The sequence below is a fragment of the Chiloscyllium punctatum genome, chromosome 10 (assembly GCF_047496795.1).
Source record: "Chiloscyllium punctatum isolate Juve2018m chromosome 10, sChiPun1.3, whole genome shotgun sequence".
Taxonomy (NCBI): domain Eukaryota; kingdom Metazoa; phylum Chordata; class Chondrichthyes; order Orectolobiformes; family Hemiscylliidae; genus Chiloscyllium; species Chiloscyllium punctatum.
In genome coordinates this window covers 15,167,993-15,181,231 of record NC_092748.1, presented here as the reverse complement: position 1 = coordinate 15,181,231, position 13,239 = coordinate 15,167,993, and the positions used below count along the sequence as shown (strand labels likewise).

The window sequence follows — 13,239 nt, the reverse complement described above, 5'->3', positions numbered from 1 at the left end:
GACTGACTACCTCCACATGTTCTCTTTTGTGAGAGAGACTGAAGATTCTAGTGCAACAGTTGTTGACATATTGACTGTATGTTATATTCTTTGTTATAGCATGGATTCCCTGTATCTTGAAGATGGTTAAATGACAGCATAATATGTGCTGTTCCAGTGCTAAGTACTCAATTCAACTTCAATCTCTCTGTAAAATGGAGTCAGTGTGGTATCTTCAGTCAGTTAGCTCTGGTCATGCCATGTTAAATCAGATCAGTAAACAACGAACCCAGACAATGTGTCTAAGTCTGCGATATCACAGCTTTGTGACAGTTAGAATGGTAAATAAACTTCAGGAAATCTGTCTCACAAGAACCAGCATCTCTCTAGTAGATGTTATCCAGGGCAACACAGAAAACCATAAACAGCATCAGTAGCATGAGAGAAAATGAGGGACTCACAGACAGCGAGGGAAGGTGGGAGGGACAGGCAGAATAGAAGTGGTAGGAGAAGGGGAGGGAGTGATGGAGAGGTGAAGAGGAAGAGGAAGGGTGGAAGGAAAGAATGAAAGTGGAAAGAAAGAGAAGAAAATGAGAGAGAGAGAGAGAGAGAAAGACACAGAAAAAAAGAGAGGAAGGGAAAGGGAGGAGAGAGAGAAAGGAAGGGAGCGAGAAATGGAAGAGAGAGGGAGAAAATTTAAGGAGCGAGAGAGGGAAAAAGATGGAAGGAAAGAAAGAGAAAGGAAGCAATGGAGAAGGAAATGCTTGGACTGAAATGCAATAATTACATGAAGGACCCACTGTGCAGACGCAGAGACACTTCAAGAACTAGTTGGACCAAAGGGTCTGTTTCCTGCCGTATGACTCTATGTTCTCCCAAGTAATTGGCAAAAAGTAACACTGACATCCGAGTGTGATGATTTTCCCCTTTGGAAAGTGGTCAAATACGTTGATAATTGGAAAAGGTGAAGATATCAGAGGAGAATGGAGAATGCTTAAACAAGCTAACCCCAATAAGGTAGAATACTGATCTCATGGGATAGTTTGCCATCGAGTGACAGGTGGGAAGACTTGTTGCCTCATTTCATTGCCCCAACAAGAGAACAAGGTGATCTTTACGCCAGTATGTTCATATGGAAATTTTACAAACTTTCAAACAACTAATGTACCTACGTGCCATAAGAAAGTTAAAAAAAACAAAAGGCAAGAGTAGTAGACAGCACATAAAAACACATAACATTTTACACAAAATTGGGCAAGGAATGATATATGTACAAACATCTTTTCTCTCACGGGAAAGAATCCGTTACCAAATTTAAATCTTTGACACTGTACCTGTAAGCATGTTTTGAATGCTTGTCTGTCAGTCCTGAGTGATCTATTCTTACATCATCTGTTGGTGCCCAGTTCGCTCCCTGTAAAGTTATGAAAGGCAATTAGTTACACAAGAATCACATCAGGAGATTATTGGAGCTATGTGTCAACTCAATCAAGTTGGTAAGATTCTACATTGACACATAGAATTAGCATCATAGAGATATGCGGCATGGTAAAGTGCATCCCCACATTTTATCTTTTAGACTTTTGGTAGTAAATGCTAAGCTAATTGCCAAATTCAGTGAAATACATTAACAGGAATATTAAAATCTCATGCAAGTATTGCAATGATAGGGTTAGTTAATGGAAGCCAATAACTTCACTGATTTGATTTTACTATTAACCAATCTATAGTAGAATTTCCAAATTGCAAACTGTTAATAAATGATTCACAATATTTATTCTTTCATTAAGGAGTCCTCAGGAAAAATACTGATATGAAATAGAATCTTTCGATGTAACTAGGCTTATCTCACTGTGTCTTTGATACAAAAAGCTTTGAATTTTACAATTATTAAGCCCAGAGTACATGGCCTAGAACATAAAGCCAATTTCAAGAAGTAGTTACAGAGTTGATGATCAGGAAAAATGCCCAGCGTATTTACAATTGTAACATCATTGATTTGAAAAACAAATTCAAAAAACGCTTGCAGATATAGATTTTCATGACTTTACTGGCCCCTCTGCAGATGTTAATCAGTTAACCATGCTATGGAACAGGGGATTTTAACACATCACTATCAATCTAATTACTGGAAAAGCTATTGTATGCATTAGATGGCATAACACCTGTGCAGACAAATAATTGTAATATGGATGCATCTCAGAAACTATTGTACTGGGACTGAGTGAGCATAAGAATCCTTTGTGAATCCAAAGTACCAAAGGGAGCAAACTAAAACACATGTTAAAGAAGCCCTAGGCAAGCAAGCGATCACTTGATGTTTTGGCATAACCCGCATTTACATCACACCTTTAACATGGTAAATTATTCCAAGATACTTCAGGAACGTTTACAAATTAACATTTGACATCAAGTTACATAAGATGATAGCAGACAGACAGATGAAGGTTTTAAGTTTTAAGAAGCAGTTTTGAGAATGGGAGAGAAAGAAGAGTGTAATACAGTCATTGAAAGGTTTAGGGACGGAATTGCATAGCTTAAAAAAAGGACTGGATTTATACAGTAATTTTCATCACCATTGGAAATTTCAAAACACTTTGAAGCCATCAGGTACTTTTGACATATAATCACAATTGCAATGTAGGAACGTAACAGCCAATTTGCTCACAAGAACCTCCTACAAACAGCAACGTGGGAATTAATGACTGGGTAACCGGCCTTTATGATGTTGACAGAGGGTTAGATATTGTGCATGACATTGAGTCAGCTCCTTTGTTTTTCTCCAGAATAGTGTCATACAACAAAATATGTTTATCCAAGAAGGGCCTCTGCTCACTAGCACATTCAAAATGACAGCACCTCTGATACTGTAGTATACCCATCGCACTGGTCTGTCAGCTTTCATTTCATTTTTGTGTGCTCAAGTTCTGAAGTTGGATGTGAACCAAGAATCTTGTGACTCAGAGGAAAGAGTGTTACCAAATGAAACACAGTGACACTCAGGCAGTTCAAGCCCAGAGGTCAGACTTGGGAGACATGTTGAGAGCCAAGATTGTATCAGTTTGTCGACAGTGGTACTTGTTTTCCCCATCATTAATCATGACAAAAATCCCAAGTCAAGGAGATGAACTTGCATCATCGCCAAAATACTGCAAGTTTTGGAATACAAAGTGAATTGGCCCTTGAGCCATTGCGTATCTGCAATTAGTCACATATTATTTTAATTTGTTGATGAGATGTGGCCATCGCTGGCTGGGCCCATATTTATTGACCATCCCCAGATGCTTTTGAGAAGGTTGCCTTCTTGAACTACTGCAGTCCACTTGTTGTCAGTAGACCACAATAATGTATGGAAGGGAGTCCCAAGATTTTTATCCAATCGCACTGATAGGATAGCAATATGTTGCCAAGGCAAGAAGTAAGTTGTTTGGAGGGGAACTGGCAAGTGGTGGCATTCCGATTATCTGCCGCCCATGTCCTTCTAGAATGGTAGTGATTGCCGGTTCAGAAGATGCTGCCTAATGAGCCTTGTTGAATTTCAGTAATGCATCTTGTAGATGGTGTACACTCCAGTGATTGAACATACCATGCTAAAACTGAGTTTGATCTGATTAGTGTGACCATAGTTGAAATTAATAATTTCACGGGTGCAGGGGATACCAATTTGAGGCAATGGATGCAGCCATGTCTCAAGTGGCAGCATTTTGACTTATTTCCGAGACAGAAGGAATAAATGGGTCATTCTTGGGTTGGCAAGCTGTGACCGGTGGGATATAGCAGGGATGCATGCCTGTTCATAATCTATATCAATCTGAAAGTGGGGATATTTCCATGTTTGCAGGTGACAAAAACCTGATGGGAATGCAAATTATAAAAAAAGATGCAAAGATGCTTCATTAGGATTTAGATAAGAGTGAGTGAGCAAGAACATTGCAGATAGAATATAGTGTAGTTATGTATCAGCTTATTCAATTTATAGAAGGAAAGGCACAGAGCATTTCTTAAGTAGTAAGAGATTGAAATGTTTTGATGTCCAAAAGCACCCAGCTGCCATTAGTCATAAGTTACTGAAAGCTACCATGCTCATGAAGGAAGCAATGTGGAAGGCAAATGGTGGGTTCATCTTTATCACAAGATGATTTGAGGATAGGAGTAAACAAGACTTGCTTCAATTTTATTGAGCAGTGGTGAGATTACACCTAGAAAATTATATTCTGGTCTCTTTGTTGAAGGAAGAACATACTGGCTACTAAGGAAGTACAGCAGAGATTTACCAAATTGAAGCCTGGGATTTTCCTACAATGAAAGATTAAGGAGATTGGGCCTGTATTCTCTGCAGTTCCATACAAACTTACAAAATGCTTAAAAGGCGAAATAGAGTAGATGCAGAAAGGGTGTTTCCCCAAGCTGTGGGGTTCTAAAACCAGGGAACACAATTTTAGAATAAAGGGCAAGCCACTGAGTGCTGAGATGAAGAGGAACTTCTTCACTCAAATGATATTGAACTTTTGGAACTCACTACCCCAGAGTTTGGTGAAGGTCAGTCATTAAGTTCAAGGGAGAGATTGATAGATTTACATTCACGAAAAACATCTAGGAGAATATGTGAGAATATGGCATTGAGTTGATTATTTGGTATCTAGAGAGGCAGAGTGGACCCAAGGATCTGAACAGTTGATTTCTGTTCCTAGTTTCCTTGTTACATTCCTAAAATGTTATATGTTTCAGTCCTGCTTGAGAATTATGCGCAAACTCTAAGGTGATGTTCACTGAGGAACAGAGGGAATGCCAACTGCTGTCTTTTTGGATGAATCATTAATCTCAGATCCTATCTGCCCTGAAGTGAAGATAAGAGATTCCATGGCACTGTTTAAAAGGGCAAGGTAGAGGGGATGGGGATGGTTCTCCTTTGTTTCTTGCCAATTATTTACCCAACAATAAACATGACAGTTAGCTGATCATTTCATTCGCTTTGTAGGATGTAACTGTGCACGAACTGGCTGCAACTTTCCTACACTATGCAATTGCTACATTTTCTAAAACATTAATTGATTGGCTGGAAAGCTCTCTGGAATGCTCCAGGGTTACTATTACAATACAAATCATTTTCTTTAAAACTATTCTGCAGACAACCTAATACTTAGAATTATTTTGGACATAAACAAAAGAGAATGTAGTTTTAGATCAAATATTTACCAGATGTAACAACTGGTATTTTGTTGAATGCTTCTAATGAATCTGGGAAGCTTGACAACAATGACATGAACAATTTCCATTTATGTAACACTTCTAACGCAGTAAACCATTCCAAAGAGCTTTACAAGAGTCTTACAAAATATAACCAAAACAATAAGATGATGCTATGACAGGTGATCAAGAGATTTGTCAAAAAGATATATTTTGAGGAGCAACTTAAAAGAAGAGAGAGGCAGTGAGGTGAGCAAGTTCAGGAAGGGAACTCCATAGCTTAAGGTCTCTGCAGATTGCCAATGACAAAGCTACTTATATATTAAAAAAAATCAGTGATAGGCGCAAGATCAGACCTGGAGAAACATGAATAATTCAGAGGGCTGTTGGGTTAGAGTGACACGGAGGGGCATGACCACAGTGAGATTTGGAAAACAAGAGATGCGGAATTTAAAGTTGAGGCACTTCGTAACTGGGAGCCAATTAAGCATCCACTTGGAGACAAAAGACAGGTTAACAAAATCTTTTACACATGCAGGAAATGCAACATGGCAACTGCATTCATTTTTACTTTGCTCCCTTGCTAATCTTCACAGAGCTAATAAAAGCTACCAATTCAGAAACACTGCATCTAGCAGTGGACAATTGAAATTGATGGCTTTTGACAGACGGGAAGCTGAAGACCAAAGTCAGTAGACATCAACAAATAAACCACAGGCAAGAAGTACGTTCTTATCTTAAGAAGCTTGACTGCCAAAAGAACTTCAAAGGCAATCAAGTTAAACATGTTGACCAAGGGAGGCTGTCTGGCCATGGTTAAAACATTAGACAATAACTACCTTCATTTGTAATACGTTCATACCAAGACAGATCAAAGCCAATGGCACAGTCTCACTTTGCAGAGCGAAAGAAAACAAGATCATCAGAATTATCAGAAGTGGCAACATCAACAAAAGACAACAGGCTAGCCAATGATGTTCTCTTAATGCAACTGTAATACATATGCAGAAGCATATGCCAAAAGTCAGAACAGCCAATGTCTGAGAGCAGATTCCAAATTGGCACTTCAGGCTGTTTACAATGCCCATTTCTTTCCTGGAAATGTTGGATAGAATGAGGATGTTCTGTTCTCAGCCTCACATGACTACATCTGAAAGAGTTTTATTTTAGGGTAGTTTATTGTGAACAGATGCAGTTACAGAAATGTCCGGACCAATTGTGCAGGTACGTTGGAAAACTAGTTCCAAATTAGTGTATTTGTTGAAAGCAGAGTATAGCAGCAAACCTGAGACAAAAACAGACACAGCTACTCTTTCAAAGCGGAAGGACATAAAGCCATAGAGACAGACCCTTCATTCCAACTCATCCATGCTGACCAGATATCTTAAATAAATCTAGTCCCGTTTGCCAGCACTTGGTCCATATCCCTCTAAACTCTACCTATTCATGTACCCACCAAGATGCCTTTTAAATATTGTTATACCACTTTCTCTGGCAGCTCATTCCATACACGCACTACATTCTGCATGAAATGGCTGTGAACATAACAGGAACGGTTAGTAAGTTTGCAGATGACACCAAAATTGGAGGTGTAGTGAGACATTGAAGAAAGTTACCCAGAGGACAATGGGATATTGACCAGATAGGCCAATGGGCTGAGGAGTGGCAGATGGAGTTTAATTTAGATAAATGTGAGGTGCTGCATTTTGGAAAGGCAAATCAGAGCAGGACGTCTACACTTAGCTGTAAGGTCCTGGAGAGTGTTGCTGAACAAAGAGACCTTGGAGTCCAGGTTCATAGTTCCTTGAAAGTGGAGTCCAGGTAGATAGGATAGTGAAAGTGGCGTTTGGTATGCTTGCCTTTATTGCTCAGGGAATTGAGTATAGGAGTTGGGAGATCATGTTGTGGTTGTACAACGCATTAGTTGGGCCACTATTGGAATATAGTGTGCAATTCTGGTCTCCCTGCTACAGGAAGGATGTTGTGAAACTTGAAAGGGTTCAGAAAATATTTACAAGGATGTTGCCAGAGTTGGACAGTTTGAGTTATTGGGAGTGGCTGAATAGGCTGGGTCTGTTTCCCCTGGAGCATGAGAGACTTGAGGGGTGACCTTACGGAGGTGTATAAAATTATGAGAGGCATGAATAACTTAAATAGAAAAGGTCTTTTCCCCCCAGAGTGGGGGAGTCTAAAACTAGAGGACATAGGTTTAGAGTGAGATGGGAAAGATTTAAAAGGGACCTAAGGGGTAATTTTACTTCACCAGCAGCTCAACATTGCGTAGTGAGCACAAAAACTGGACACCCCCCGCCCCATTTTCAGTTAAACATATATGCAGGCTTAATAATGTTCAGAATCAACAATTCCACTTATTTTCATATGAATATGATGCCTCAGTTAATCTAAACTGAGCTAAGCGAACCAATGCATACTCATGTGGATATTTTGGGCATTACCAGACATTCCCTGGTAAGACATTACCAATTTGCTTTTCTGAAGCGTTAACATAGTCGGAGAATCCCCTCACTATATAAGATTGTAAGATACTTGAATAATACCAAGCAATCTAATGAACCACGCGACTCCTTTATAAAACTTTCAGCTGGAATTGGTAGTATTGAAGAAATTCTCACACCTTTCTGTTTGCATTCCAGACTGCCAGCCAGTACAAACATCATAGCGTTAGAATAACAGAAAATACTTCATTAAAAAGTGCACTGATGTGCTTTAGTTTTAATTACTCCTTGGGGGAGAAAGGGGAATTCACTGATCATCAGCAAGAGCCTACCCAAAGGACGGACAGCGGATCTGTTTGGCCTTGTATTATCCAGCTGTTGGTTAAGTAGAATGCACACAGGGAAATCACCTCCTGGCCCTGAAATACTTGAGCCGCGGCCAATCTTCCACTGTCTCTGTATTGCACTTCCCCACCATAATTACAAGCAGAGCAACAGCCAGGCAGTGAGTTACAGCACAGGCCTATGACTGAATCTTTTTGAGGGGTTGGGGTGGGGGGGGGGGGGGGGGGGGGAAGGGAGGGGGTTGTAAGAGGAGAGAAGGAGAGAGAAAGAGGTCAAGGAAAACAGGCGGAGAAAAGGAAAGAACAGAGATAAACGTTAACGGAAACACAGACAACAGGGCTACAGGAAGGAAAAATAACAAATTCCAGAGAATATGGCCTTGACAAATGGGCAGATTTAGAGAAGCAGATGATTTGGGGTTAGGGCAGGGGCTTCACAGGAGGGGGTGGGAGAGGGGTTGGAGGTAAACATGCTCAAAGCCCAAGTTAGGTTACTAAACGTACAAATACATGATTGTACAGTCAGCCACCAGCAACACTGTAGGGTTGGGGTAAAATTCCACAGATGTCCTTCCCACCACCCACCCTCTCTGCTATTTTACATGGGGCAGCCAAGGGCAGATGTCCACTCATGCCCCGATTGAAACTTTTAATTGCCCAGCTCTAGGCCATTTCCCACCTGTCCTCTATTCGAAGGCTGGAAGGAGGTGATGGGTGTGGACGGGGGAGCAGTGTCTTGCTTGAGGGCCCCTTTACCCAAGGTGTAAATCCAACAGATGATGCTTTCGCTCCACCACAGCCACGCCTCTCTTAACACCCACCTTCCCATCCAGGCTCAACTCCCTTCCCGACCATAGGATCCCAACACCCCAATCCCCACCCAGCACTTGAATGTTCCTAGGCCTGCATCGATTAGAATCCGGAGACAGGATGTTGCCCCAGTCCTAGCCACTGGGATGCCAGCCTGATCAGCTGGCAGTTTTCTAATCTGAGAGGTGGGACTCCTGCCTGAGTGAGAGGAAAAAAATACCCAATCTCTAGCCAATTAATGCTCCTTGAACAGTTGAATGGCTGATGTGATTGACAGGGATCAATTCTCACTGATTCTTCCAGGGCAGGGAGTCAAGGTTCTAAAGTGAGTTGAGGAAAAAGTGAGGACTGCAGATCAGAGCTGAAAATGTGCCGCTGGAAAAGCGCAGCAGGTCAGGCAGCATCCAAGGAACAGGAGAATCGACGTTTTGGGCATAAGCCCTTCTTCAGGAATGAGGAAAGTGTGTCCAGCAGGCTAAGATAAAAGGTAGGGAGGAGGGACTTGGGGGAGGGGCGTTGGAAATGCGATAGGTGGAAGGAGGTCAAGGTGAGGGTGATAGGCCGGAGTGGGGGTGGGGGCGGAGAGGTCAGGAAGAAGATTGCAGGTTCGGAAGGCGGTGCTGAGTTCGAGGGATTTGACTGAGATAAGGTGGGGGGAGGGGAAATGAGGAAACTGGAGAAATCTTTCCTCATTCCTGAAGAAGGGCTTATGCCCGAAACATCGATTCTCCTGCTCCTTGGATGCTGCCTGGCCTGCTGCGCTTTTCCAGCAACACATTTTCAGCTTTAAAGTGAGTTGACCAAGGATGAGAATATAATATGTTGTCATACCAGGTGCTGTAGTTTCAATGTATAGCATTGAACAGTAGATGGATCAGTGGGATTTGGATGCAGAATAGGCTGGGGGTTGAAAACCTTTAGATTGGGGGAAGTTACACAGAATGGGAGAGCTTTGGGGTAGATGAGGGTTATCACTTCCCTGGCTGGATGTAAAAGACTCCAAAATACTGTTTTAAAAAAAAGAGTAGGGGTGTTCTGCCTTGCGCCCTCATTAGTATTAATCCGTTAAGCAATATAATTAAATAAATAATCAGGTCATTGGCTCATTGTTGTTTGTGGAAGCTTCCTGTGTGCAACTTTCCTAAGTTATAACAGTGATTACATTTCCAAAGATACATAAAGCAAATTTAAGTGGCCTTGGTTTAATGTCTCATCTAAAAGACACCACCTTCAACAGTGCGGCACAGCTTCAGCATTGTATTTACTCAGCAGTCTGGATTTTGTGCTAAAAGTCTCACAGAGTGGCAGTGACTCAGTGGTTAGCACTGCTGCCTCATAGCGCCAGGGACCCAGGTTTGATTCCACTCTATGTGTGGAGTTTGTACATTCTCCCTGTGTCTATGTGGGTTTCCTCTGGATGCCTCCCACAGTCCAAAGATGTGCAGGTTGGGTGGATTAGCCATAGGAAATGCAGGTACAGGGCAGGGGTTGGGTCTGGGTGGGATGCTCTTCAAGAGGATTGGTGTCGACTCAATGGGCTGCTTCCACACTGTAGGGTTTCTAAGTGGGATTTGAACCTTCAACCTTCTGGCCCAGAGACCCTGGTGCCACCAACCGAGCTGTAATGCACACAAATAATAATTAGAATCCAAAACAGTAGACAAAATTCTCATTCAAGTCTACTGACAGACACTTAATTTTCCAAAGATGCTGCAGAGATTATGAGTGATACCTCCTGTTCACAAAGAGAGCACTGAGAGTAGGCAGTATTATAGAATTCCAAACTGGATCTTGAAGATCTTCGCTGGGTCATGAATTAAATTCAAGCAGACATCAAAAATATCATGGGATCAGACTCCACAGCAAAGCAAGGAACAACAAAAACTGGTCAGAGGTCACTGAACAAAGAATAAAAAGACACCCAGCGGCAGAGTATTAGAGATGTCTTCTGGTACCCAGTTTTACATGTCCTATTACATATCACCCAACCCTTGCCCTATCCCTATAATCCTGCATTTCCTATGACTAATCCAGCCTGACGCAACCATCAATATGGTTGCCTGGAATACTTACACATAACAATTGGTTCCTAGCTACTCCAGTTCCTAGCTCTTTACAAACAAGGTAACTACAAACAACAAGGAGCAGTAAAGAACCTGAGACTTGTACCAGTTAAGACAACAAAGGCAGAGAATGCAGTTTCACTGGAAAGTAGCAGCGAAGATAGATGTCACAGGGAAGCCTAGATTCCAATGAAGAAATTAAAATTGACTCAGATTGAACATTATACATGGATACAGACAGACATGAAAGCAACGACAAAAAGAGTGCAAAAACAAGCATGTTTAAGGAAGTATGTGCACGGGAAATGGAAAACAGGACACCTCTGCATAGGACAATGCAAAATAAAAACAAGGAGATTATATGATTAAACTTTTTAAAAGTCATTTCATATTCATGTACTTTGATGCCATATAATTGCTGCCTTAAATCAGCCTTTTATTAAAGTGCTCCCACTCTTGGTTTGACGCCTTACAGTGCAGGAAATATGCTGGAGTAGATCAACCCTTGAGTGTACCTTACATTTGAAGTGTGTGGTGCTGGAAAAGCACAGCCGGTCAGGCAGTAGTTGAGGTGCAGAAGAGTCGACATTTTGAGTCTGATGAAGGGCTTATGCTTGAAACGTTGACTCTCCTGCTCCTCGGATGCTGCCTGACCAGCTGTGCTTTTCCAGCACCACACTCTTCGACTCTGATCTCCAGTGTTCGCAGTCCTAACTTTCTCTTGTACCTTCCATTTGCATTAATAAAATATACAGCAAGCTCCTTAATTTTTCCAATTTCACTTACTTGCTTTAAAAATGTAACTGCCATCACTCTGAACATCCTGATCATGCAGCACGCTGCTATTGTCAAGAGAAAAGTACAGCACAGTGGCCCCATATTTTTCATTTTGCTATCTTGCTCTTCAAGATGAAATTTAATGGCTGTCTGTGGAAACATTCTACCAAACGTATCTAAATCATTGTGAAATTCACAGTGATAGCTGTTTAATGATTTTTATTCAGAATAGCTCAAGTTTGGAAATTTCCCTTCTTCTTTACAGGAACAAGAGTGCTGTATTCATAGAGTGGGGCAGTCCAGTGAGCATGTCACCTCAGAGTTCAAGGGAAGAGACAAGAACACAAGCAGAGGCAAAAGAAATATTTATGCTAGGATCAAGACACTAAAAACTGAATCACTGTGTTGAAGCAACTGAAAGGTAATAGAGAAGTAGATTTCCCAATACAGCACCATCTGGAGTATAAGCTGAACAAATGCCTCTACTACATCACATCTCAATTGTCCTGGCCAATATTTATTCCACAATACATACATGGCCATTACCACATGTGGGAGCTTGTTGTTTGCAATTTGTCTGCTGTACTTCCTACATCACAACAATTGCCATAGCACTACATTGACTGTAATGTGCTTGGTGATGACCTGAGGTTATTCAAGACATACAAACACAAGCCTTTTTGTACAATCGTCATGAGAGGCAAGAACGTACATTGTAAACCAAGAGTATTGAAAATGTATTGAGGGATCTCAGAGTGAAATATAGTGCACAGGGAACATAGACCAGCACTGCACAAGAAAAGGTTTCTCGGCCCAGCATGTCTGCTCCATCCATGGTATCATTCTAAACTAATCTCATCTACCTGCACATGAGCTGTATCTATTTACTACCTGCTTATGTGTCTGTCTAAAGGCCTCTTAAAGTTTGTTAATGTATCTGCTTCAGCCACCTCTCCTGACCATGCATTCCAGGCACCTATCTCTCAGTGTAAAAGCTTTCCTCACACATCTCCCTTAAACCAACATACCTCTAGTATTTGACATTTCCCACCTGGGACAAAGACTCCAACTATCCACACTATCCATACCTCTCACAATTTATCAAATTGTCCCTCAGCTTCTGATGCTCAAAGAAAAACAATCCAAGTTTGTCCAATCTCTCCTTACAGCTAATGCACTCCAATCCAGGTGACATTCTCGTAAACCTCTTTTGCACCCTCTCCAAAGCCTTCACTTCTTCCTATAGTGTGGGGATCAGAACCTCACACAATACTCCAAAATATTGTCTATTTCTTATACAGCTGCAACATAATTTGCCAACTTTTGTACTCACTGCCTGGATCAATAAAAGAAAGCAATCCATACACTTTATTTACCACCTTATCCACTTGCATTGCCACTTTCAGGAACCTATTGATTTGGACCTCAAGACCCCTCTAAGACCACTCCCTCCATGACTCCCTTGTCAGGTCCACACCCCCCACCAACCCACCCTCCACTCCCGGCACCTTCCCCTGCATACACAAGAAATGCAAAACGTGTGCTCACACCTCCCCGCTTACTTCCCTCCAAGGCCCCAAGGGATCCTTCCATATCCGCCACAAATTCACCTGCACCTCCACA

General features: G+C 41.6%; 1 protein-coding gene across 1 annotated transcript in view; it reads right to left on the bottom strand.

Annotated features, from left to right (window-relative positions):
* LOC140481912 (partitioning defective 3 homolog B-like) overlaps positions 1–13,239 on the bottom strand; it is a 997,517-nt gene that overhangs the window by 550,697 nt on the left and 433,581 nt on the right. The window contains exon 6 of the mRNA XM_072578586.1: positions 1,314–1,393. Within this exon, the coding sequence (XP_072434687.1) occupies positions 1,314–1,393 (80 nt within the window). The remainder of the gene's footprint in view (positions 1–1,313; positions 1,394–13,239) is intronic.